This window comes from Neodiprion pinetum, chromosome 4 (genome assembly GCF_021155775.2).
Source record: "Neodiprion pinetum isolate iyNeoPine1 chromosome 4, iyNeoPine1.2, whole genome shotgun sequence".
NCBI lineage: Eukaryota > Metazoa > Arthropoda > Insecta > Hymenoptera > Diprionidae > Neodiprion > Neodiprion pinetum.
Window position 1 is genome coordinate 15,242,767 of NC_060235.2, and position 21,654 is coordinate 15,264,420.

General features: G+C 40.4%; 3 protein-coding genes across 3 annotated transcripts; all 3 read left to right on the top strand.

Annotated features, from left to right (window-relative positions):
- The first annotated feature begins 13,061 nt into the window (after positions 1–13,061).
- Positions 13,062–14,306, top strand: LOC138190864 (uncharacterized). Its single transcript, XM_069135394.1, has one exon. The coding sequence runs from the start codon at positions 13,062–13,064 to the stop codon at positions 14,304–14,306; it is 1,245 nt and encodes a 414-aa protein (XP_068991495.1).
- Positions 14,307–14,623: 317 nt separating this feature from the next.
- LOC138190865 (trichohyalin-like) lies at positions 14,624–17,568 on the top strand. The gene is made up of 2 exons (XM_069135395.1): positions 14,624–15,942; positions 16,122–17,568. Exons 1-2 carry the CDS (start codon positions 14,624–14,626, stop codon positions 17,566–17,568), a joined length of 2,766 nt encoding a protein of 921 aa, XP_068991496.1.
- Positions 17,569–18,528: 960 nt separating this feature from the next.
- Positions 18,529–20,515, top strand: LOC124217275 (uncharacterized G-patch domain protein DDB_G0278987-like). Its single transcript, XM_069135396.1, has 4 exons — positions 18,529–18,663; positions 18,925–19,239; positions 19,907–20,087; positions 20,433–20,515. Exons 1-4 carry the CDS (start codon positions 18,529–18,531, stop codon positions 20,513–20,515), a joined length of 714 nt encoding a protein of 237 aa, XP_068991497.1.
- Positions 20,516–21,654: the final 1,139 nt, after the last annotated feature.

The window sequence follows — 21,654 nt, forward strand, 5'->3', positions numbered from 1 at the left end:
TAATCTTAGTTGACGGTGTCATCTGGCTAGCTAGTTGCACGATAACTTGAAACCAAATTCAATTTCACACTCGTAGTATAGCAAGGAGAGTTCTAAGTACGAGCACCTTGTTTACCGAGCGAGCCGCTCTGCACATCCCAGACGCAAACCCTTGAAGGTTACTTCCCCTCTCGTCAGATAAAACGTGCTTTGCCGTATCGATTTGAGGTCAAAAACGTGCAACCTTACCGACAGTTGTATCGGTCGACGGTAAAAATCGCACTGCTTTGCCGGTAATTCTTATCGGTCGAGGGTCGAAATGATGCTGTTTTACCGACAATCTTACCGACCGAAGATCAGAGCCTGTAGTGCTCACCTGCCAACGGTAGAGGGCGCAGCGGGGGCGAGAACTTTTTTATCATCCCGCATTCTTTTCCCACGATGGGACTGCTGATGTGTAACATTAACCACTCCGAATTCTTTTCCCACGGTAGGACTGTGATGTGTAACATCAACCACCTCACATTCCTTTTCCACGTTATCAACATGTGACATACCAAAATTAATGGTTCTGAGAATTGTTTTTCACGTACTCGGATTCTGGTTTGATATCAACCACGTGATATTTTTTTGGCTTGTAACTGTCATGTGAACGCAACGATGAATTTTGAATGGGTTCAGTCAAGACCAGAGTGCAAGGTCGACCGATAGCCGCGCTACATTCAGAGCCATGAATCTGCGGTGTTGGGTTACTATCGCTCTGGGAATGCTAAAAGGTGCGCGCGCATACACAAACATACGTACAGCTGTCCTATAAGAAGGACGCTCATTAATGCAAACGATCATTAAGTCTCAATTTGTCAAGTATACGTGAGGAAAAAGCTCAAGATGGAATCCGCGAAGTGTTTGAGATTGATCGATATCATGGAATCGGCGTACAAAATCTTGGACAAATCATCATCAACAGCAGGGATTCAGAAATGGATAAAATTTGAAAGTCAAAATATTCGGCTTTTGAACAAAATTTTGCGAAAGGCTTCATCGATTGGAGAAAAGATGAGAATTATCGCAACGATCGGACTCTTGAAAGCGCTTGCGGAAAAATTCAAACGTCTTCAGAAAACGGGTGGAGGTACGCGGAAAGTAAGAAGAAGCGATCGAGTTCACTGGGAAGATTTGGAATCAGCTTTCGAGGGGAGAATTCGAACTGGATCCATCGTCAATTTGAAGCATAAAGATGTGAAGAGATTTCTAGAAGACGCAAAGGTACTAGCTGTGACGAGACTGAAAAACGCTTTGAAGAAATACAGGAGCTTGAAAGCCAACGTTATCCTGGCTTGTAAATTTGAAGTTAGAAAAGATGATCGCACGGTGGAACAGATCAAATTTTTTAATACGAGAAATGAAATCATTCTCCAGACAACGGATATCAACGAATGGTTCATCGAAAACGCGACGGAGCGTTTGTTGAAAAAGGTGGAAGATTTCCAGGAAAAGGATTCAGGCTGGTCGTTACTTGAAATTACAAATCTCTCCGTCAACATTAACAAGTACGTGCCACTACGAGGCGGTGTCTTCACATACACACCACTACCCAAAGATATTCAAGATGAGAAGGCTGTCGTCACATCCGTAACAGCGACTCGTATTGCTTCCTCTGGTCGGTCACCGCAGCTCTGTTCCCAGCCGACAACAACAATCCCAGTAAAATTACTTCGTATCCACATTTCAGCTCAGTGCTACGGTATGATGGTATAAAGTTTCCTATGTCTCTAGACAAAAACACCATTTCAAAATTTGAGAAGCTTAACGGTCTTTCAATTAACGTTTATCGTATAGATGGTACGGAAAAACAAAAGCGCAGTGAAATCGTACCCATTTATTTGAGCCGAAACAAGTCTGACAAACCTGTAATTCATCTTTCAGCGATAGAAACTGAAATCACTGACGATGACGATGATGATGTTGATATGGAAAATTATGAAAAAAAATAGAATCTTTCATTTCACATATATTCGAAATTTGTCTCGATTAAGAAGTTCTCAAATTTCTAAGAGTAATGTGTTGTGTGAGTGGGCTCAGTAGCGTCGGTTTGACGCAAGTGTGTAATGGTGTGTCGTGGAGAGTAGAGCACGAGAGCAAGACTCACTCGTGCCCTAGCCTCCATCGCGTTCGCGTAATTGTCAGTGTGTCTCAAACGAATGAAGAGTAAATCATCCAAAAATCTCAATTGTTCCTCCTACCCCTTTCACTCCTGCGTGATCGAGAACCTGGCGATGCACCCCTACTAGTGTGTTTTCCCAACTACAAATATATCAGTGGCGACGAGGATGGTCACGCAGTTTTAGAAAAAAAAACAGTTTTTTTGCCTACACGATTTTTACAAGAGGGACGAATACAAGTACAGAGATTCAAGATGCCAGATCCAGTGCAAACAGTTGAAGTTCGGGTGGAAAAATTCAATCCTGCTACAATTACATTCAAACGTTGGCTGCAGCAGCTTGAAGGTGATTTCATGATAGTCAAGATTACCGGAGTAGATTGAGTGCCATATTTACTACGATATATTAGTGCAGAGCAATATTTGAGTTTATGTGATTATTTATTAGATAAATCTCCGTACAGCCAAAAATACGACGAACTGGTGCTCAATCTAACTACACTTTTCGAACCAAAGGTAATCGAAATTGCTGAAAATTACAAATTCAATTCAAGAAAGCAAGAGCCCGGAGAGAGCGTGCAAGATTACTGGAATGCATTAAAGAAGCTGAGCCAAACGTGCGGTTTTGGTACTTTTGTTAAAAGTGCTTTACGAAATCAGTTCGTTTTCGGGCTAGAATGCAATCGTACGCGACAGCGGTTGCTGCAAACCGAAAATTTGAAAATAGAACATGCATTGAGCATAGCGCAAGCTATGGAAATTTCAAGAAAAGAGAATTTGCAAATTTCAAATGCTGGCCAATCACGTGCCGTGAATTTGGTCAACGACCGAAAGCCGTCTTATCTAACGAAAAAAGAAAAGGCGGGAAGAACCGAGGTCAAGGTAAACTTCACAACAATACAACAGAAAGTTCGAGAAGTAGATATTGTTATCGGTGTGGGAGCAAGTTACACATGGCTACAGGGTGTAAACTCGATCGGGACATCGTCTGTAGATCTGGCAGTAAGAAAGGTCATTCGGAGAAAGTTTGTATGAACAAGAGAAACATAAACCAGCTGGAAGAGAGCGACGTCTTGCGCCGAGTGGTCGACGTTTTGAAATTGGATGTACCGGAGAGCAGACGGAAATACCATCTACGTATACAAGTGGAACAAAAACTGATCGACTTCGAAGTTGACACCGGAGCAGCGGTAACAGTGATGTTTATTGACAATGCGAGTATTTTTTTCAAAGGGTTTTCTGTATGTAAAAACGATATCAAATTAGAAACCTACAAATACAATTCGGTTAAGGTATATGGTGTGACGCGGTATTTCGTACCCCGTCACATTGTTTAATTATCGCACCTCCCTACGTACAAATATCGCTAAAAATAACGAAAGCACGTCTGAGGCCAATACTCCAAAAACGAACGACGAATTATCTTTAAGTTAAACTCTCTTTATTGAGCTAATTTTATTCTATTTTCTAATTTTGTAACGCTCTACGAGAACCACCTACGAGACTTCCGCTTCAAGATACCAGGACACTGCCTGACAGGGGTCACGTACCAGCTCAACACCGACCACCACCGACTACAGACGAACGAATACCGCTGAAACCACTCCCGATGGATGCCTATCTAAGTTGTAAACAGGGTCGTGCGTGATGCACAAACAGCACCTCCAACTATTTAGGACTTATCGGCCAGGAGCCGAACCACGAATCAATGCTTCTACCGCTCGGATGCATCGCCAGACGGCGTACAGGGCTGTGCGTTAAAAACACAACAAAGCCTCCCGTCGACGATACTTATCAGCCTGGAGCTGAACCGAACATGACATCTACTAAGTCGTAGTCTATCAAATAGAGGACGGTTTTCTCTTAATGAACCGTCCTATCGAAGGGCTGTGGCGTGGAATAGGCTAGACTATGCTGACCACGTGGATCTGGTGGATATAGTGTGGGGATCCGGGTCGAGGGCCATCACCACCAGATCGGTCCGGCATGAGGGCTCCGATGAGCGAGGGCCGGGATGCAGCGCCAACGAAATAGCTACAACGGGGAATACCAGTAAAGCAAGGAGTGAAGTACAATCGGTCGCAAGTCCAAGAGATCGGTGACGTAATATTATCGCACACCTCAATATCGCAACACATGAGCGGTACGACCTCCCCTCTTACCAACGATGCAGCACGGCTGAGGGTAAACATCTCCGACCACCTTCCGACGTCCCGATACCTCGATACCTGTCGTCGAGGAAGAAGAAAAACAAACGGCGAGGGATTATCGCCGCCTACCCGTAGACCAGACCTACGCGACCTGCTGGCCCAATCAGAATAACGCAAATTTGAGGAAGAATCACGTGACAGCAGCACGACGAAAATCAGGATCATCGCTCGTCTCGACACTCTACGTTCAGTTCTTGATTAATAAAGACGTGCTATCGCAGTATTTAGTATCATCACCGCTATCTACGGATCTAGTTCTCGCTTTAATACCACATCTTCGGTGCCTTCTCTATCTTCTTTTTTACGTAAGTGAGGTTCCTTTTCTATTTTGTGAAGCCACGAAATTACTTGCAATATATCGTATCTTTATCTCTCTCTTTCGCTCTATCTTGCAGTTGGTCTGCGTGAGCAATCTGGGCTCCTACCTTATTCTCTACTATTTTTTATCTTGTCCCTTTCTATTCCTTATTGCAAGTAACTTCGCGACTGGTTGACTCTTAGTTACGCATTGTTAGTGATTATTGCTTTATGTTGTTATCTCTCTCTTCTAGAGTACCTAAATGTCTAATATCGCTGTATAGCAGCGTGTTCTGTTAAATAATCAATTCTTATCTTAGCTATTGAGCATTGCTATTTCGCTATACTTTCTCCGATTAATTCATAACTGTTTCTTTACCTATTACCTTTGATTAATTTATCTTAGTGAGTGTACCGCGTGAGCAATCTTACATCGCCGCGCGGTCCCGCTCGTCGTTCATTTGACGTTGGAGTATTGCGCCGTATTGCATAACATCTTTTTCATTATTTTCTACGCTAATATCGCTGATCGTAGTTGTCCGTAGTCTCTTTGGTTTATCGTATGTTGCGTGTTAATTCTTTTGAGTGTTAATTGTCTTAATCCCGAAATCATCTTTTACCGTACCGAATATTATCTTTCTTTCTTCTCGCACTTACCGCAAACTAAAGACCACGTATTATCTGTTAGTTTCTATATTTTATAATAATTCTCTACTTGACCTGTCTCCTTGAATTTACCTCGTAATTGATAATTCCCTGCCTCTGTTATATCTCTGATAATTCTGGTAATGAAATGTTAATTATCACCTCGAATCATGGTATCGCGAGCCTGCGCATATCTCTCGATTATTCTGAAAACGTTCTGTTATTTGTTAAATCTCTCGCTTAACTTTTCTCTGGCTGTAAATTAATTATCGCATCTATCTTAATTGTATCTCAATCTCTTCAGTTGTTCGCTTGTTATTAAAATTTATCGCTTCTTAACCAATATATTCGATACTATCTCTGCTTCACCTGTTCCTTATTTTATCTATTGGATTCAACCCCTCCTCTCTACCATTATCTTGTCTATACTGAGCAAGCTGTGCAAAACCGTCGTAAAACCTGACCTCACCTTTATCTATATCTTTTTCTCTAATTATCTATTTTCTCACTCATGTGCGTCTGGCGCCCAACAATCATACTTTTCTCTTGTATTATCTCTCAATATCTAATTATTCAGGTTAGTAACCGCGCCGTAGGGTAACCAATTATCTCACTTGTTCATTAACCCTCGCACCATCAAAAAAATTGGTTACAATGGATATATTATAGTGAATGTTTTATGGAAAAAGGTACAGTACAAGTTTCGTATTCATTTGACAGACGTAAATAGAAATCCAATTCTCGGTAGAGAATGGATGAGAGTTATGTTTCCAAAAAGAGAAGGAAGTGCGATTTCAAATGAAATTTCTGAAATTAATTTGATAGAAATAGATCCTTCTAAAATGGGACTTAATAAGTTGTTGGAAAAATATAACAGTATTACAAAGAATGATTTAAGTCCAATAAAAAAATTGAAGGCAAAATTAGTTTTCAAAGAAAATGTCAAACCAATTTTTTTCAAAGCAAGGACGTTGCCGTTCAAGCTGGTACCATTGGTAGACAAAGAATTAGATAATTTAGTAAAGGAGGGAGTTTTAGAGAAAGTCGATACGGCAGAATTTGCTACCCCAATAGAGCCGATTTTAACGAAAAACAATAAGGTTAGAATCTGCGGTGATTTTAACATCACAATAAATCCTTTATTGATAGTAGATGAATATCATTCACCTACAATAGACGAGCTTTTTGCGGGAATGGCGGGGTGCACGATCTTCTCTAAAATTGATTTCAAGCAAGTGTACTTACAGATGCAGTTAGATGAATCGTGTCAAAAGTATATGGTATTGAACACTCATAGAGGTTTGTTTATGTGCAAGAGACTGTGGTATGGAGTGTCTTCTGCTGTTGCGATTTGGCAGCGTAGCATGGACAACATTTTCACTGATTTGCCAGGAGTTAAAGCATTCTTAGATGATATTCGAATTGAATCTAAAAATTTACAAGAACATTTAAAAATAGTAGAGATAGTTTTCAAAAGATTACATGAGTATAATATAAAAATTAATGTTCAGAAAAGTTCATTTTTCAAAGAAAGCATTACATATTGCGGATTTACAATTGACAAATTCGGTATACACAAGATGAACGAAAAGAGGTCGGCAATCGAGAATATGCCAGTACCTAAGAATGTAAGTGAATTACGATCTTTCATTGGCATGATTAACTATTAGAATAGATTTTCTAAAAATGCAAGCATACATCTACAGCCGTTGTACGATTTACTACAGGAGGGAAAGAAATTTATTTCGTCGAGGGAGTGTCAGCAGGCTTTCGATTTATCTAAACAAGAATTTCAAAGTGAAAATTGTCTCACATATTTCGATCCGACGTTGCCAGTGATTTTAGCGACCGACGCGGGTCCGGTTGGTTGTGGGGCAGTGTTGTCACAAAAATTTTCGGACGGTTATTTCACATTTATTTTCGAAAGTACAACGGAAATATTCGCAAGTGGACAAAGAAGCTTTTGCAATAGTGTTCGCCATAAAGCATTTCCATCAATATATTTATCTGAATCATTTCACGTTGGTAACGGACAATCGTGCATTAACTCAAATTTTTTCAAAAACCAAAAGTTTGCCGGTTTTTAGTGCAATGAGGATGCAGCATTACGCTGTACTTTTGTCGGGATACAATTTTCAAATACACTATAAAAGATCGGAACAAAATGGGAATGCAGATTGTCTGTCTCGTTTACCAATACGTGATAGTGAAGAGTGCGAATCTATTGATGTCCTTGATATTTTTTATATGAATATGATTGATACTTTGCCAGTCACATCAGAGAAAGTGATTAAAGAATACGAAAATGACAAGGAACTGTCCAATATCATTACTTTATTACAAAAAGGTAAAGATTTGTCGGTTAAAAAGTGTTGGAATTGCAATCCAAAGGAATTTTGTCTAGAACAAGGTATGTTGTTTAGAAACCACACGGTGGTAGTTCCAAGAACTTTGAGAGCAAAGATTTTAAATGAATTGCATACGGGACACTTTGGTGTTGTAAGAGTGAAAAATTTGGCTAGGGGTCATTGTGGTGGCCTGGTATACACCGTGACATTGAACAGGTAACGCAAAATTGTTATGAGTGTAATTTATATAGAAATGAGGCTTCAAAAGTAGTTAAACATATTTGGGAACCAGCTACAGAACCTTTTGAAAGAATTCATATTGATTTTGCGGGGCCTTTCAAGGGTAAGATGTTTTTTGTCTTGGTCGACGCATTTTCAAAGTGGTCAGAAATTCATATTGTGAATAATATACAAACTAAAACTATTACACCATTGTGTAGAAAAATTTTTGCTGCATACAATGCTCCAAAAGTAATTGTTTCGGATAATGGAACGACGTTTACTTCAAGAGAATTTTTAAGATTTGTACAAACAAATGGAATTCAATACAAATTCACAGCCCCGTGTAATCCAGTAACGAATGGTCAAGCAGAACGCTTTGTCCAGATTCTAAAGAAATCGTTAGCAAAAATGATGGAAAATCAGAACACGGATTTGGAGTATTGTTTGCAAAGAATGTTAAATCAGTATAGAATTACACCATTGTCGGAATGTGATAAAAGTCCTTACAAGTTATTATTTAATAGAGAACCACGTTGCAGATTAGATTTGATGAAACCACAGAAAAAAATTATTCAAACAATTGATAATTCTATAAGAAGTTTTTGCATAAACGACAGAGTAAGTTGTAGGAATTATAGTAACAAGGTCAAGTGGTTTTTCGGTAGAGTAATTAAAAGAATAGGTAAATTGCATTATTCAATTAAATGGGACAAGGTCTGGAAAAGACACATAAATCAAATGCTGAAAATCGGCGAAAACACAGAAAACCGATCGAAAACGTTTATTGATGAAGAATATTATTATGTACCTGATGAAGAATTTACTAAATTAGATTGTATAAGTAACGTTAAAGTTGGTGAATATGTGCAAAATGTGAGGAATGTTGTCCAGAATAAGGTACAAGATATGGTAAATATAGAGCCTAATAGTATAGAAATTGAACGCAGTGCGTTAAATGTAGAAGAAACGGAAAATGATGAATTACAAGGGCCTCAAGTTTGAAGAGTTTTGAGAGATAGAAGAAGAATACACTCTCCTCAACGTTATCCAGATGATTGTACTTGAAAACGTAAGAAGGTAGCTTTTTTTTACAATGGGGAGTGTTGTGTAAGTGGGCTCAGTAGCGTCGGTTTGACGCAAGTGTGTAATGGTGTGTCGTGGAGAGTAGAGCACGAGAGCAAGACTCACTCGTGCCCTAGCCTCCATCGCGTTCGCGTAATTGTCAGTGTGTCTCAAATGAATAAAGAGTAAATCATCCAAAAATCTCAATCGTTCCTCCTACCCCTTTCACTCCTGCGTGATCGAGAACCCGGGGATGCACCCCTACTAGTGTGTTTTCCCAACTACAAATATATCATAATGGTCGTACTTGGTTGTGCGATAGATGTTTGACTCACTTTCAATCTGAAAGATGTTTGACAAAGCACAATGTAGATTGCATGAATTTAAACAAAACTAAAGTTATTCTACCTACAGAGGAGAAAAAGATACTTGTTTCGGCAAAGTATCGAATAGTTAAATGTGTGTCTCGCGACACTCAAAATCGTCCTCGCACATGTACGCACACTCGCGTGCAATGTTTACTTGCCGCCTCTGCGTCAAATCTCGCCGCTTGCCCATGTCGCGACTCAAAACCCATCAGCTGTATCTCATGTATTGGCTACTGTCTCGAAATCATGTATGTGTGTAATCTATGTGTTCTCTCGCTCTGTAAAATCATCACTCTCTGTAACGTTCTCTTGCGATACGGTCTGTATCGCCACATCGAAACCAATAAAAGTCTAGTTTATCGGTAATCATTATCTCTCTCCATCTCAACTCCATCTCACTTTCGTTTCATTTACACCCGTCCTCATCACTAATTCGCGGATTCCACGTCGATGATCCATATCCTTTTGCCAACTCTCTAAACAATACTGAAATTCAAAAATTTCAAGCACAAAGAAACCGTTCCATTCTGCATTTACGCAGATCTAGAATGTTTACTGGAACCTACGCTAAAAAGATGGCTACAAGAACAATTTATCAGAAGCATCTTTCGTATAGTATAGCTTACTATCTACATTGTGCGTTTGACGATTCGCTTTCAAAATTCAAAATTAATCGCGGAGAAACTTGCATCCAATGGTTTGTGAATGAGTTAAAGGAATTGGCACTTTCGTTAGAGGGATACTACAAGACTGTTGTACCGATGGAACCACTAAATTTCAATCAGATCAACGAATTTGATTTATCGGCGGTCTGTCATATTTGTGAAAAACCGTTTACACCCACAGACGTGAAACATCATGATCACTGTCATTTCACGGGAAAGTACCGTGGTGTTGCTCACCGCAGCTGTAATCTAAATTACCAAAATTCGCACACTATCCCAGTGATATTCCACAATCTGTCGGGTTACGATTCACGTTTTCTGATCAAAGCCCTGGCAACGTCATTCGAAGGTACTGTTAAACTTTTACCTGTTATTAAAGAAAAGTACATTTCCTTCACTAATTTCGTTAAGGAAACGGATGTAACATTCCGTTTCATAGATTCGTACCGTTTCATGCCTAGCAGCCTCGATAAATTATCATCGTATCTGGATGATTGTCAAAAAACAATAACACGTGAATTCTGCAGTAGCTTGAACAAATTTCGGTTATTAACTAGGAAAGATGTCTTCCCGTACGAATACATAGACAGTTGGGAGAAGCTCGAGGAGAAACATTCACCGGCCAAAGAACAGTTTTATTCAAAATTGAATGACCGGAATATATCAGACGACGATTACGCACACGCGTGCGACGTATGGCAAACTTTTAACGTTCAAACTTTGGGAGAGTATTCGAACTTGTATTTACAGACAGACGTGTTTTTACTGGCTGACGTTTTTCAAAATTTTCTACAGAATTGTTGGACGACGTACAAACTGGACCCATTACATTACTACACAGCGCCCGGTCTGTCGTTTGATGCACCTCCGTGAAGTTGGCCCCCCGAAGTTATTATTTTTAAATCTAATTAATGCAATTCGTTTGAGAATCGTTTGAGAGGGTTTGAGAGTAAAGAAAAATCGTTTGAGAGTTGATAGTTTTTCCGGAAAATTGCTTTTAATTTTGGGTGTGAAGTTGGCCCCCATATTTTCTATCTCCTCAAATAATGGACTTAGACGTTTAATTTTTTTTTAAATCTTTTGAGAATCGTTTGAGAGGATTTGAGAGTATAAAAAAACTGTTAGAGAGTTAATATTTTAATTAATATTCCATAACTATTGAGTGATTGATTTCCCCATGATTTCCCCTAGTTTCCGAGCACTTCCGGCCTGCGCAATGGATATGCGCGGTGTACATGCGCAGTGTATCTAAAATCAGCTGGAGGCTGGTCGTGAGTGTTTTGCGCCGAAGAAACTGGCGTTTCTGTTTCATCGTGTGTTCTCCAGTAACAACATCAATTAATCCTTCAAAAAATTGAGCAACATTCCAACGAGAGCAATAATGTTCAAAGAGCGAAAGAACTTTTGGAATAAAGTCGTATAATAAATTTATCCGACGTTTTTTCAATGATCTTGCCAAACATCGTCGAGTTGTGAACAAATATTGAAGCTTGTGGGAATTCAGGGGTTATAAACACAGGGAAACGATACGTGATATGGAGAGAACTAAAAAAATGACGTTTATTTTATAGCTTTGTTGTGAAATTTTTAGTCATAGTCCAGTGTCATTGTTACGGTTCGTTCAGTAGGTTGAGGAATTCAACCGTGCTTATAGAGACACGTAATCTGCGTGTTTATACATAGATATAAATATTAATTTTCTTACGGGTATATATATAGCTCTCAATGAATGTGTATGAGGAAAAAGTGCAGTAACAGAAGGTGTAATAGGCGGAGAGAGAGTTTTATAGCACAAGCATGTCTATACAAGGACTGCTGGTCTCTACTCGAATATCGCCCACGCTAAAAAATTACGTTCGTCAGCACTAAGTTGGCGTATTAATGTTGTTTTCGTTGTAAATACTGAAAATCAATTTCTCTGAGTTTATCTCTATTGATTCAGAGTTCAAATTATCACCGTGTTACAATCGCGTGCATTTATCGTTTTTTCTTTTTTGAGCACTCGAAAATTCGAAAGTTTGTTTGAATATCATTGACGTCATTTTTCATTTCTGCTATCAGACGGATTCTGGCGCAAGGGACAATTTTTTCAATGCCGCCAAGAGACTGATCGACAGCGAGATCGAGGTCATTAAAATCGTTGAGAGCTCGAGACGCACAAGTTCGAGAAATATTAACAGAGACGGTACAATGTCTAAGCCTGTTAGGAACAACAAACAGGCTGACGAAGCGGCTACACAAAAATCCAAAGTAATTTTGAAAGCGCTCTGATCAATTTTTTTTCCCATTCTTTTCTTCTCGTGCAGCCAAGAGCACGAGCAATCGCAGGATGGGGATCGGAAGAAAGAGTCTATCAGGATCGACAATATCAGATAGACGCACCCGGGAAAAAATGAATTTGCCTAATTATATAAAGTTATATATGATTACATATAGCGTATATATAATTATATATGCTTCTATATATAATTATGTATGATTATATGTAGACATACATATAAATATATATAGTCATATACAATCCAACCTAAGTATTCTTAACTAATATGGGCCCATATATAAATATATATAAAGTCATATATGATTATATATAAATCTATATATATTCTTTTTTTCTAATAGATCATTGATACCAATAAAATGTTTGTGTGTATATAAGTGTAATGTAAATGTATACAAACATATATATATATATATACTAGAATGTGTGGAGTATAATAAATACATTTATCACCAGAGCGCCATGGGGACTTCCGTTTCCGTTTTGAATGTGAGTGACAGGTGTGCGAAAGAGTGCGAGAGAAAAGGAGAGAATTTAGCAGGATAGCAAAGGTGAGGAGAAAAGGAAATAGGGCAGAGAAGGAGCGGGGAAGACATAGACGGGAGGTCGGGTGAAGGGAATAGGGAGGCAGGTATAGAAGGGAAGGGCGGGGGAAAAAGAAAGAAGGGGGAGAGTTTTGAGGTTAGGCAGAAAGAGCAGGCGGACGGCAACGATTCGGATAAGATAGGAATAGGCAGTGACACCTAGGGAGTAAGAAGGGGGATAGAGTAGACAGGTAGGCGGCGGATAGATAAGGTAGGGAGCGGTGAAGGAGAGAAAGAGTATGAGTAACGCGGGTGGCCAAAAAGAAGGGGCGAACAGGGAAGAGGAGGAGAAAAAGAAAGGTAGGCCGGGGGCAGTAGCAGCGTTAGGGAGGGATAGGAGGCATAGCCTGGGATCGTCGGCGACGGTGCTAGACTTATGGAAGAGAAAGCAGGAGGAGGAAGGGGAAAAAGGGGAGGAGGAGGTAGACGAGTTGCAGGAAAGGGAGAGAGTATTTGGGAAGAGCAGGAAAGTGCACCGGTCGCCGGAGGGTAAGACAGGGGAGGAAGGGAAGGTAGAGGGAGGGGGTATACAAGATATGTTAAGGATGATTAGGGAAGAGCTAAAGATAGGTCTAGAGGAGGTCAAAGGGCAGGGAAGGGGGATCAGGGAAGAAATGGAAAAGATTCAAGGCGAAATGACTAGAAGGGAAGAGCAGTGGGAAGTAGAGAGGGGGGAGATGAAGGAAATGATAAGGGATCTAGGTAAAAGACTAGAAGAGGTAGAAGAGCGGAGAGGGGGTGAGATGGAAAGGGTAAAGGAGAGGCTGATAGAATTAGAAAAGAAGAGTGCAGAAGGAGGGGGAGAAAGGCAGGTACAGGGGAATGCGGAAGTGGCGCAGGTAACAATAGATAGATTAAAAGAGATGGAGTGGGCCATAGAGAGGAAAGAAAGGGAAGAAAGAAGGGGAAATATAGTAGTGAGAGGAGCGAGACTTGAGAAGGGAAGAGAAAAGGAAGAGTCAAAAAAGATTTTGCAGCTGATAGGGGTAGAGGTCGAGGTAAAGGATATGTGGGAGGTAGGCGCGAAAAAGGGGGGAGAAATGGGGATATGGATAGCAAGACTAGGAAATAGGGAGCAAAAGAGGCAGGTAATGGGAAGAAAAAGCCTACTCAAAGGGAGGGAGGAGAGAATAGACGAGGATCTCACCTGGGCAGAGAAAAGAATGAAATGGAAGTTGAGGGAGATAGCAGCTATTGAGGAGAGAAGGGGAAACAGAGTGAGAATAGGGTATGCAAAGATCTGGATAGAAGGGAAAATGTGGAAGTGGGATGAGATAGGAGAGGTGCTTAGGGATGGTACAGGGAGAGCGCGAGAAGGGGGGCGAAGGAAGGGGAGGGGAAAAGTAGGGAAAAGCGATAGGGAAAGGTCAGCAAGCGAGGAAAGACAGGAGGGAAGTATAGAAGCACAGGGTAGGGTACGTAGGGAAAGGCAGTCGGGGGAATGGGTAGTGGGGGGGGACAGAGGCAGGTGGGGAGGGAGATAAGGAGGAGAGAGAGGGGAGTAGGCGAGACAGAAAGGGAGAAGTCGAAAGTAGCTTTTTGGAATGTGGCGGGGCTCGCGAGAAAGGATGAAGATTTCTGGAGGGGGCTAGGGGAGTGGGATGTAATATTTCTAATGGAGACATGGATAGAAAAGAAGGGGTGGGGAAGGATTAGAAATAAGTTGCCAGTAGGGTATAAATGGGAAGTGCAGTATGTGGTGCGGAAAAATAGGAAGGGAAGAGCAATAGGCGGAATGCTGTCAGGGGCAAGAAGGGAGATAGTAAGTGGGGAGGGAGGGAGGGAAGAGGTAAAAGAGGGCATGATAGCAAGGAAAATAAGTGTAGGGGGGGAAAAATGGGTAGTAGTAGGAATATACGTAAATGGGGACCTAAAAGAAAAGATAGGGGAATTGAAGGAGCGGGCAGAAGAGATAGAGGGAGGGGTAAAAGTGTTAGTGGGGGGTGATTTTAATGCCAGGACAGGGCAGGAGGGGGGAGGATGCTGGGGAGAAGGAGAGGAGGACAGTAGGAGTAGGAAATCACAGGACAGGAAAATAAACTCGGAAGGTAGGCAGCTGGTGCAATTTTTAGAGGAGACAGGATGGACAATAATGAACGGGAACATAGAGGGGGATGAGGAGGGGGAATTTACGTATGTAGGAGGGGCAGGGGTGACAGTGATAGACTACGCTATAGGAGACATCGAGGTGAGGGATAGGGTCAAAAGGATAGAGATTGGGGATAGGGTTGACTCGGATCATCACCCGGTAATAGTGTGGTTGAGGGGGGCAGTGGCTAGGACAAGGAAGGGAAAAAGAGTAGGGGGAACTAATAGAGGAGACTGGACGGAGGAGGGTAGGATGAGGTTTAGAACAGAAGTCAAATGGGAGGGGATAGGAGAAGTGGATGTAGGGAAAGAGATAGAGAAAAGAATAAGGGAGTTTAGACGAGCCTCAGATGTAGGAGGGAGGGGGAGGGAAGCGAAAAAGGGATGGTGGGACGAGGAATGTAGGCGAAAAAAAGCAGAAGTTAGGCAGAGTCTAAGGAAATGGAGAAAGGGGGAGGGGGAAGGGGACGCGTATAGAAAGGAAAGAAGGGAATATAATAGGCTATGCGAGGAGAGGAAAAAGAAAGAAAATGAGGGATTCATAAAAGAAGCAGCGGAAGCAAGGACAGAAAGCAAGGTATGGGAGATAGTTAATAGGGAAAGAAAGAAGTGGAAGAGGGTGAATGAAGAAATAGGAGATCAGGAGTGGAGGGAGTATTTCATGGGATTATTAGGCGGGGTAGAAAGCAAGGTAACAGAAGGCGGGGAGTCGGTAAATAGGAAGGGGGACGGGGAAGGGGAGCTGCAGAGGGAAGAGATTAAAAAGGTGATAGGAAAGCTGAGGGATGGAAAGGCACCAGGGGGGGATGGAATAGTTAGCGAGGGATGGAGGTATGGGGGGGAAGAAATGGAGCAGTGGATATGGAAAACATGTAACAGAGTTTGGGTGGGGGAGGGCTGGCCAGAGGATTGGAGGGAGGGATTGATAGCGCCGATAGTTAAGAAGGGGGAGGGGAAAAGGGTAGAAGAGTATAGGGGGGTGACTTTGATGCCAACTCTATATAAGGTGTATGCGATGGCATTAGCGGATAGGTTAGAAAGAGAGGTAGAAGAAAAGGGCTTGATACCGCAAAACCAAACGGGTTTCAGAAAAGGCATGGGCACCATTGACAATGTATATGTTCTTAATTATTTAATCAATAGGCAGGTGGGAAAGGATAAGGGAAAGATGGTGGCGTTTTTTGTGGACCTGAAAGCTGCTTTTGATTCAGTGAACAGGAAGGTGCTGTGGGAGACTATGGAAAGGAGAGGGGTGAGGAAAGGGCTAAGGGTAAGGATAGAGGAAATTTACAAGGAAACAAAGAGTCGAGTAAGGAGCGGGGGAAAGCTAGGAGAGGCGTTTTGGACAGCGAGGGGGGTAAGGCAGGGATGTCCGCTCAGTCCGCATGTGTTCAACCTGCTGCTGGCGGACTTAGAAGAGGAAATGGGCAGAGGGAGAAGGGTTGGGGGGTGGAGCTAGCCGGCGGCAGGGTATGCACGTTAGCTTATGCGGATGATATAGTGTTACTAGCGGAAAGTGAAGAGGAAATGGAGGTAATGATTAGGAAGTTAGAAAGGTATATGGATAGGAAAAGGCTGACGGTAAATGTAGGAAAATTAAAGATTATGAGATTTAGGAAAGGAGGCGGTAGAAGGAAAAACATAGATTGGAGATGGAAAGGGAAAAGGATAGAGGAGGTGAAAGAGTTCAGCTATTTAGGGTATAGAGTAAAGTGCAATGGGGGACAGGAAGCACAGGTGAAAGAGAGAGTACGGAAGGCAGGGGTAGTAATGAGGCAGGTATGGGGAATAGGAAAAAGAAGGTTCGGGAGGGATTGGGAAAAAAGGATTTGGTTATTTGACAGGCTAGTATGGACGGTAATAGAGTATGCATCGGAGATATGGGGGTGGAGAGAGTGGAGGGCGGTCGAGGCGGTACAGGATAGATTTTTGAGATGGACATTAGGAGTGGATGGGAGAACACCGGGATATTTAGTAAGGGAGGAACTACAGAGGGAGAAACTAAGGATTAGGGCAGGGAGAAGGGCATGGAATTTTGAAAGGAAGCTGGAGAGAGGGGAGGGTAGCGAGTTAGCTAGGAGATGCTGGGAAGAGATAAGGGACAAGGCAGAAGCTGGGAGGCAGGGATCGAGGTGGGAAAGAGAAAGGGAGAGTTTCTTTGCGGAAAGGGGAGCAGAGAGTAGAGAGGTAGTCGCGAGAAGGGAGAGGGGCGAGATGGAGTTTAGGGAAATAGAGGAGAGAGAGAGGGAAGAACAGAGAAAAGAGAGGTGGGAGAAAATAAGGGAATCGAGGTACAACAGATGGTACAGGCTAGTGAAAGGAGAAGGGATACCAGGATATCTGGGAAAGGGATGGGGAGAAAGCAGGTGGATAAGGGTGGCAAGATTTAGGTTAGGAAGCGAGATGAAGGAGGCAAGGTACTGGGAAGAAGAGGAAAAGAGAAGGTGTAGGGTGTGCGGGGGGGAGGAGGAAACATGGGAGCACGTATGGGAAAGGTGCGTAGGCTGGGATAGAAGGGAGGAAAGCTGGCAGGAGGTGGTGAGGGAGATGCTAGGTGAGGAGGGGGGGGGAGAAGTCTGGATGAGAGAATTGGAAAGGATCAGGGATGTACAAGAGAATGAAAGAGTGAGAGATGAATGGGAAATGGAAGTCGATTAGGATAAGGACGAATTAGGGAATAGAATAAGGTAAAATAGGATAAGGTTAAGTAAAGATAAGGATAAAAAGTAAGAAAAGGATAAGAGGGAAAGTAAGGGAATGGCAAGGCAATGGCACAGGACACAGGCAATTAGAAATTAAGTAAGGATAAGGTAGGAAGTAAGAATTAGGGTAAGAATAGGTTAAGAAAACACGTAAAAAAAAAAAAAAAAATATTGTAAAGGAAGAGGAAAAGGGAAGTCCTTGTAACCCCAAGGGGAACAATAAAGATTACATACATACACCAGAGCGCCATGGCGCGGCGCCTCTAGTAACTATACATCACCAGAGCGCCATGGCGCTTCTGCACTGGTAACTAAACAATACGACACGTAACTTTCGCACACACTTGCATACACAAATCACAAATAAAAGTCGTAACCGTTTTGATTGCACGTGTCCGCTTCTGTTTTATTTTCTTAAATACTACTTAGTAATATTTAATTATTGATTTAAATAATTTTATTTAAATCTGATAATAAAAATAAACTTACAAAAATAAAGACACGATGTTTATTCTAAAATGCACAAGAGATGATTCTTTTTGTAAAGTTGATGACAATGAGGTTATCTTTAGTAAAGATAGCCCGCCAAATCAAGGTGGAACTATTAAATTCCAGTGGAATGGGAGAGAGAAACTTGGTGAAATAATTATGATGTCTGGTAAGCAAAAATCTGTTAATACACAAGCTAAATATTAATACTGTATTTATTTTGTCGCTTTCGTGTAAATTATATATGTGAGATTAATAAATCCTGAATATGTGCTTGTTGGGTTCAGTACAAAAATTTACTTATATTTATCAGAGTTTTAATGAAATACTATATTTGAGTATATATTTTTTAGATAACATTAAAAAAATAAATACGAAATTTGAGCAAATAAAGAAAAGCTTGCAAAAAATACCCCGTACACCAAGCATGTCTCCCGAAAGGACGGATGAATCACAAGTTCCTTTAAAAAGACCAAAGAAACCGAATTCAAAGTATACTTCAGAAGCGTATGAGAACTTAGAAGTTTTGAAGCAACCTAAAAAAGTTCCAGTTCCAAAACAGGTATAGTTATAGTAATTATTTCTCGAAAATCCCCCAAGCATCTTAAGTGTACTCTAAAATAGTTTACAGATTGTTATTAAATATCAGATGAACATAAAATTAATTTTCTGAAAATCATAACTTTGCTTTGTAAAACTAACAGGATGATATGTAACTAATTTTATTTAATAAAAAAATTTTACTAAAAGATTCATAACATTTGATGAAATGAAATGTATATAAGTTATTAAATAGCTATACTATAACTTTAAAATTTTATAGAAAGTCAAGGAAGATAACAAAAAAAAAAGTAAAAATGATAACCAAGAAGATTCTGTCACAGAAAGTGACTCGACTGATGTTGATAGTTCACTAAAAGACTTGTTGGACGATAGGCGGGACAGTAGTGAAAGCGATAAGAGTTTTGAGAATTTGAAAGAATCATGCGCTGATGATAACGACAAGGAAAATGATCCTTCGACTTCTAGATCTTTCAAAAAGTCAGGTCACAATGATAAAATTCCAGTGGGTGTTACAGATGATGACGATGATTGCAACGACCCTGATCTTTACGATAAAGATTGGCCAGGAGAAAAGGTATGTTTTTTTAATTATACTGCAGTATTTTATTATTATATTAAGAAATAATGTTATAGTGATATTTTCTGTTCTGGTACTAGTTATATTTATTTCTAATGATTATTTTTCTATGATAGATGGTTAAGGGAGCTTTCCAGTGTGAAATTTTCAAAAAATCGATTTTTTTTTTTTTTTGCTTTATCGAATAGTATACACTCTTCCGAATATTCCCTGAAATTTTCATGCCGAAATTCAGATTATTTCGGTTACTGTACAGCATTTCTTGGAAGAAGACAACGGAGCGCTACAGCTGCCGCGTAGGCTGTCTGCCCGTGCGACCGTTATTTCTATTGTCTCGTTCCTACCTGCACGTATATGAACTTGGCTCGCCAATTGTCGAAAATGTGAATTCGGACTATTGCATAATTTGCCGTTAATTAGCCGTAAATTAGTCGCGTGACTTATTTTTTTGTCGCACTCAATTTTCAAAAAAAAAAGCGATGTACGGGCGCGAACACTCAAAACAATAACGAGAGCTTCAATCACTGTGTGTGGCAACTAGCCCCAAAGCACGTATTCTGCGGTAAACAGATAGTAGAAATCGCTACGCAGTGTGCTGTGTGCACCTTCAATGAAGGTTACGACCCAATTTTAAAAATTTTGGAGACGGTGGGATGCACGATAGGGCCGAGCGCCGCAGATTTCGCCGCTAAGTACAAGAATGCGCGCATCACCCAAGCAAACCGCCGGGCATCCCTGGATAGCAAAGAGGCGAGGAAAGCTCGTCGGACTGAACAATCCATTGAGCACGATCTTTTCGAAGAAGCAGAAGGGATACTGTATGGACCTGGCATCGCTGATTGACTGTAAGTAAACGATTTACCTAAAATTTCCTCACTTGAAACTTTGAACGCGTTTTTCTCGAAACAGCATTTTTCAAAACGGTGTCCAGCTTGGAGGGCAGAGTTTTAAAGCTATCGAGTTGAATTTTTTACACAATATTCTTAACGTCATTGTTTATCGTGCTATGGAAGCTTTTTTTTTTTTTGACATCTTCCTATTTTTTTGTAAAAAAAACTGCCAAAAAAAATGCTAAAATCGATACTTTTTGTTCAAACCGGCGCCATTTTTGCAAAAAAAATAAAAAAGCCTCCATAGCACGAAAGCCAATTATATACCGATCAATAATCTTTTTGTGTTTTTTGTTTCAGATCAAAATTGTGACCCCCAACGTGGACACCACATCCAAGTGCATTTTCTGCAACAATTGTTTCATCATTTTTATAGATCTTAATTAATAAATAAATCGATCTTTAAAAAATTGTTTTGTATTCTTCAATACCCAATCAATATACAAAAAAAAACCAGACCGATTAGATTATTTTTTCTTTAAAAAAAAAATCGCGAAAAACAGCGATTTTTCGGGCTGTCACACTGGAAAGCTCCCTTAAGTTGATAGACAAAATTTACTGTAAAGAGACAGAGCACAAAATATGCAAGACACAGTGCAGTCAAGCTTCTCACGTCGTTCAAAGAATGATTCTAGGAGTTTTTAAGCCAGACGGCTATTTAGATGCTACACTGACTGGACAAGCTCCTAGAGCTCATCTTCAGGCTGGAAAGCCAACTCCAGTGAAAGCAATGAATATATTATAGATTCTTGGTGATCGGTCAATTAAGAAAACGTATTTTTAGTTAACGTTTCGACCCGGATATGGGCCCTCCTCAGAACGATTTATTTTAAAAAACTGTCAAAAATAACAAAAAAAGGATTTTATAGTATAAATAATGGTACTAGAAGTAATCGGACCTAAATATTGTAGATGTAATACTCTTAGAGCTATTAAATATTGTTGATAGTAAGACCTTATGATTAATTGAGATAAGGATGTTTTTTGGTGTTATTTACCTTTTGAATTAAGTAAGTGTAATAAGATGTAGTCGAATTCACAATTACAATTGGTGGAAACAGTGTTCTTTTGAGTGACGGTAGACAATGTCAATCTTCAAGTTATTTTATATGTGGGAGTTAAAAGTTGGTAGTCATTAATTAAAAAGATTAAAGAACTATGTTTCTTCACAGTCAGTATGTCATAGTGTTAAAAGGTTATTAAAGAAGGTCGTTTTAGCAATGAAATTAATTCACAGGTGTCAATTAAGTGGAGGTAGGCTCTTTATAATTAAGTTCTACATGTCTAACGAAATATTGTTGGTTGAACCAATTGGGTCAACAGGTGAATAACGACTGATGGAAGAAAACAATATAATCCAGAGTGAAGGTGAACCTATTATAAACAATTATACAGACAAAAATAAATCGTGTATAAAATACCATGCAATGACTGCAATCAAGTCTATATAGGTCAAACGGGTCGACATCTCAATACTAGAATCAGGGAACACCAACGCAACATACATGAGATTGAAGAACGG

What these genes read in the sequence shown, in the direction of transcription:
- LOC138190864 (XM_069135394.1), top strand. Translation starts at nt 13,062, where the DNA reads ATGAGTAACGCGGGTGGCCAAAAAGAAGGGGCGAACAGGGAAGAGGAG.
- LOC138190865 (XM_069135395.1), top strand. Translation starts at nt 14,624, where the DNA reads ATGATAGCAAGGAAAATAAGTGTAGGGGGGGAAAAATGGGTAGTAGTA. An exon ending in GCGATGGCATTAGCGGATAG is followed by an intron (nt 15,943 to 16,121) that starts GTTAGAAAGAGA and finishes CTTTTGATTCAG; the next exon opens with TGAACAGGAAGGTGCTGTGG.
- LOC124217275 (XM_069135396.1), top strand. Translation starts at nt 18,529, where the DNA reads ATGTCTCCCGAAAGGACGGATGAATCACAAGTTCCTTTAAAAAGACCA. An exon ending in AAGATTGGCCAGGAGAAAAG is followed by an intron (nt 19,240 to 19,906) that starts GTATGTTTTTTT and finishes GATGCACGATAG; the next exon opens with GGCCGAGCGCCGCAGATTTC. An exon ending in CCTGGCATCGCTGATTGACT is followed by an intron (nt 20,088 to 20,432) that starts GTAAGTAAACGA and finishes TTTTTGTTTCAG; the next exon opens with ATCAAAATTGTGACCCCCAA.